The sequence below is a fragment of the Olea europaea genome, unplaced genomic scaffold, assembly GCF_002742605.1.
Source record: "Olea europaea var. sylvestris unplaced genomic scaffold, O_europaea_v1 scaffold1314, whole genome shotgun sequence".
Classification (NCBI taxonomy): domain Eukaryota; kingdom Viridiplantae; phylum Streptophyta; class Magnoliopsida; order Lamiales; family Oleaceae; genus Olea; species Olea europaea.
In genome coordinates this window covers 109,105-114,351 of record NW_019230613.1, presented here as the reverse complement: position 1 = coordinate 114,351, position 5,247 = coordinate 109,105, and the positions used below count along the sequence as shown (strand labels likewise).

The following is a 5,247-nucleotide window of genomic DNA, read 5'->3' as shown; positions in this document are numbered from 1 at the left end:
TTTTCCAAAACTAGCTCTAGCTCTACAAAGGAAGTAATAAGTTCTAAAGTTAATGTAGAAAAATATATTCCAGCAAAGTGTCAAACAATATATGATTGCAGAGTCGACAACATTCTAGCGTCGCGCAACCTTCCCTCTCTCCAAGTCCTACAACTACTAAAGGTAACGGTAACCATAAAAGAAAAGTTGATTCCATATGGCTGGTTTGGCATAAGCATGAAACCCGTGTAGACTAGAGCACATTATGCATATGGTGTTGAAAGAATCTTAACTTTCTCTGTTATTTGATACCACAAAATGAACTTCAGCAGTAATGAGTAATAATTAACACAACATAATGACTAGCATTGCGATGAAACTAGAGGAAAAACTTCGAGACAGGGCCTCAGTCTGCTTTTGCTCTTAAAATTACCATCATCATAAAGAAAGGAACTTTTTGCAGGGTTTGTAAACAAAAAAGCATAATGCAGGTAGAAAGGTCTAAAATATAAGAAACCGCATAAAAACATCTCTACCTGTGGAATAGCACAAAACCGAAAGATAGCTGGATCTCGCAATGCAGACATGTACTTCAGGCAATCTTCTACATGTATCAAAGCATTTGTAACCATGTCATTGAGGCACTGTACTGCCTTGACAGAGTTTTCCTCATATTTTAAATCCTGAAGCATATAAAACAGAAAGTGAACACCAACAACACGCTTGCTCTAGTTGAATTGGCATAAGATGACACATAAAAAGATAAGTTTGAGATGAAACCCGGAAAAAGGATGTACCTCAAGTTTGTTGACATATTTACTCCATATCTGACGAGGCCAGAACATACGTGACTTTGGTATCTCATTAATATCCTCCAGGTAGTCTCTGATAATGTTTGTTTTCTGCAGAAATTGCAAAGAAATAATATGGGCCTTTTAACGAAGATCCCAAAGATGAATTGCACTGCTTGCTACATATATGAGAAGCAGTACCTGAAGAAATAACCCCATTGAGTTGGAGAGAGTATCAGAAGCCAAATCTTCTTTTCCAGATGCATAGAACAGCTTCGACAACCCTAACCCAACAAGTCCAGCCACATAGTGGCAATATTCATCATAATCATCAATTGTTTCTACCTGTACAGAAAAAAGTTGTAAATGGAACTGCATAAGTGATTTTGTGTTGCACAATGGTAGTCCAATGCTAGAAAATTGTTCATGAAAAGTTTACTCAACTTATGGATGATGTATTGTGCCATGTGCAAGTATGTGATGATGACATAAAAAATAATTAAGTTGATCAACATTGTGGCCCAGAGGATTAAGCACTCCAAGCGTGCTTGGGATTGCTTAATAAGTGACTATAAGATGTGAGTCGAAATAAATGGACAATAAGTGATTAGTAGTTACGGGTCTTATAAAATGTGCGAATAAAAAATATATATGACCAGCCTACAATTTTAAACTTTGCCAAACATGCAATATGTTGCTGGAAACTTCTTTTTTTAACGAACATATACTGCCGAGAAGATAGGTACACTGGAAAAAGAAATTTCCGGCACCACAAGTTTAATGCATATATAATGCTTAAGATTGTCAGGTATAAAAGAAATCAAGCAGATCGTGAAAGATAACCTCTAGAGATTCATCAATAGCTAAGTTACAAGTCAAGTATCACATTAGATGACTCTGATAGAGTAGTTATAAATCGCCTCATATGTGATATTTTTGGCATACCTCCTTGCATATAAATTTTGCCATTCCTGCTCCCATCCTCATGGTAATATCCTCAATTGCCTCCTGATAACTGCCAAAAAATAAAATAAATAAAAATAAATAAATAAATGAAGAATGCTTATTACATGCACTAAACTACCTATAGGCAACCTTAACATCAACAATTACCATATATCAGTTCTCCAACGCAGAATAAATCCAAAGGTAGTGAAGTACAATGTTTCTTTAACTAAATTTTGCTAGAGAATTTTTGGTTCTACAGAAATCTACAAGCAACTTCAATTCTAGAGGATTACACATGCTTTAATAAGCCAAAATCTACTTAATTTAAATTGTGGAGATATCGAAAGTTCAGTTGTTATAGTAATTAAAGTTAGCAGCACGAATCGTGTGGCTTCAAACTAATAAAAGAATATTTAGCTTACATATTCAAAATATGCGGATTTTATATTCATAACATATAGATCATGCGGGCACACACATACCAAAAAAGAGGAAAAAGAAAAGAAACAAGGACAAATAGAGAGTGGTAAGATCTAAATAATTCAGGATGACCATGGACATGAATTATAAGGATTTAGAGGTCTAGAAATGCCTTGGTATCCGACTTAAATGATCGAGGTAGGAGAACCCAAAATCCTTTTTCCTTTGTTTTTCCTCAAAGAGGCAAATATCTGAAGACTTTGGTGACCATGTGCTCTCTTTACCAATGGAAATTTCTATGCACCATTTATCCATAGTATCATGTTCAAATTCACCAACAATCTCACGACTCTCCAGATTTCAAATGCTAATTGGCTATAGAACCTACAAATTATCAGTTGAATAAGATTTTCAAAACCCACATGGCATTGACAATATTTAAGCATGACAAATTAGTCACTTCAAAGATTCAGAAACAACTATCTATATTTATGTGTTAGCTCAACGACATAAAAAATCTCAAATGGTTATCTACAGACAGAAGTTAACAAAAAAATTTTAAATACCCACCAGATCCAATGAAATTTGATAACATCAAGGAAGCAATACTAGCTAATGAAAGGGGGTAAATAAAGATAAATTATAAACCTTCTTCCAAGCTCCAGAAAAGCAGTGGAAACGTGATGGAACTCATCCATGAGAACTTTGTAGTGCTTTACACCACCTATTATGAAAAAAGTATAAAAAGGATTAGGCAACAGTTTAGTGTAATCATCCATTAGATACTTGAGAAAACATTCTTAATGTGTCATGCCACCTCCCTGCAAACAACCATAAAAGGGATGCTTTCAACTATTCCAGCACCGGGCTAGACTCCATAGAACTAAATGTTAACGACCTTGTTTAGAGCAACTTCATGACCAATCTCTTCCAATTGGCCATGATAGAAGGCCACTTCATATCTTGATTGACAATTAATAAACGAGTGAATCTTACTGCAATCGATGACTGAAAAGGAATACCTAATAAATATGAGACATCATAGCAGACGTATGCATTTGTTTTACAGTATGACAGACAAAGCAGGGTGAGAAAAAATATGACAGATAAAAGTCTAAGTGACTACTAAATGAATGTGGGTAAAGATTTACGGGACTGGCCCAACTGCATGGCCAAATTACTGAGATAAAGCTGTAATAATTACACTGCTATTTCTACAGTACTATTTGTTGTCTGAGAAAGTTAATAGAGATTAGTATTATGCTGAATCTGTTTCCTTCAGTTCCTTTTTCTTTTTTTTCTTTTTTTCTTTTTTTCAATATGCTAAATAATGAGCATATAAAAGTCGGGATCCCATGAAGACAGAATGGTTTGTCCTGGCTAAGTATCCAAAAAGCATGGCAGTGGCGCTAAAGCCTAAATGGAATTGATCCTTGATGCCCATTCAAGCACCCACAAAGTAGATAAAAAGACTTTTAAACTCTGGAGATTGCAAATGACTCCTTAGGGTGCTCTTTTATCCATAAAATAAAATAAAGCTGAGGAATCAAAGTGTGTTAAAATTAAATCAAGGCAGAAATACCAAAACTCACATGAAAAATGCCATTCACGATCATATATGTGACGATGAAAAGCCATCAGGATAGGTACTTTGATGTCCGTAGCTATGCTTGTATCGTCCTCTGTCCAAAAGAATTACAGAAAAGTGAATATAAAGCCAGAGCAAATTGCTTTGAATAGAAGTTAATAATCTAGAACACGAATACATTTAGAAGGTAAATAACAACTCGTTCTTTGGTGCATTTCATTGCCGATCACACATGAGCATGAGAAAATAGATATTTATCTAACTTGAATCACAAGACTTAAAAGAGACTCAAACATGAAGGCCATTTAAAGCTAACTTAATTTTTGAGCTCTGAGCATCAGAGATCTAAGTTGTATCGGTTTCTTAGCAAATTAATAGGTATTTTTTGATTCATATAGGAGTTGTCTGGACAAGAGATGAATATGTTGCACCATCCTCAAACAAGATCAAAATAAAACTATTTTTAGCAAATATCACCTTGTTCAAACCCCTTTTCAATTCCCAGTGCTTTTGTGCATCTATTTATTTCGTGAAGTCAACACTCTACAGGGTCTATTAAGAAATAACTGAAATCCCCGGTAGCATAACTTGATTTAATTGGTTTGGTATATTTAATTCAATTCTTATCACCGACCAGTAATCACAAAACTCAATTGATTCAAGCACCGGCATTAGCGTAGTCAAAACAAGGAAATTAATGAAAAATATAGATAGTAAAGCATACCAACAGTGTCAAGCGCTCGAAGAACCAAGTAGAAAATGCATATCTGCAGATTTAAGGACGTTATAAGAAGAAAATTGATATGAAAATACTATTCAAGTCTATAAATTGTTATCTTCCCAAAAGTATCAAAAATTGAAAATAATTGTTGTTTTTCTTTCATATCAATGGCTTTTGGTTTTATAGCAGTCACATACTAACAACTGTTCGACCAAGAATATCCTCAATCTAATGCTAAATTCAAGAGTAATAGGCAACGGCCGCATGCAATCGCTGAAATTGGGCAAAAAAGTTTCGCTGCACGGAACTTACATGGATAACTACAAAATCATAATCCGAGCACGGGATAAATAAAGAGACGGGGACTCACGGCATCACGAAGATCGGTGTCGAGCTGTTGAATGACGAGAGCAAAACTCCTAGAAACCTTGTGTAGCATAGCGTAGCAAAATCCCCAGTGTGGCTCCCGCGGGATCTGCTTCTCTGCGTGCCTCGCCGCCAGTTTCAGTTTCACCAACGGGTACAAATCATCAGGGTGCTTCAAAATCGCCCTCAAACTCCCCATTATTTTCCTATTATTAACACCAAAAACGAAAAATAAAATACAATTCCTGACGATCAATTAATTTAAAAATCTACAGAAATTCAGATCATATCCGTACTTATTCTTGATTTGAAAATGGTTTAACGACTAGTGCGAAATAAGCAATGGATTTGCAGTGGTGGCTTTGATTGATGGCATTGTATATATATGCGTACAGAATATGAAATTAGTGTTGAAAAATTAATTGTGAATTCCA

At 35.2% G+C, this 5,247-nt stretch overlaps 1 protein-coding gene across 1 annotated transcript in view; it reads right to left on the bottom strand.

The window, feature by feature from the left end:
• Positions 1-5,247, bottom strand: part of LOC111374919 (squalene synthase) — a 7,974-nt gene extending 2,727 nt beyond the window's left edge. The window contains exons 1-9 of the mRNA XM_022997680.1: positions 5,110-5,247; positions 4,818-5,019; positions 4,451-4,493; positions 3,731-3,820; positions 2,787-2,862; positions 1,716-1,785; positions 972-1,115; positions 777-881; positions 516-662 (exon numbers count right to left, since the gene is read on the bottom strand). Of these exons, the coding sequence (XP_022853448.1) occupies positions 516-662; positions 777-881; positions 972-1,115; positions 1,716-1,785; positions 2,787-2,862; positions 3,731-3,820; positions 4,451-4,493; positions 4,818-5,012 (870 nt within the window). The 5' untranslated portion in view covers positions 5,013-5,019; positions 5,110-5,247. The remainder of the gene's footprint in view (positions 1-515; positions 663-776; positions 882-971; positions 1,116-1,715; positions 1,786-2,786; positions 2,863-3,730; positions 3,821-4,450; positions 4,494-4,817; positions 5,020-5,109) is intronic.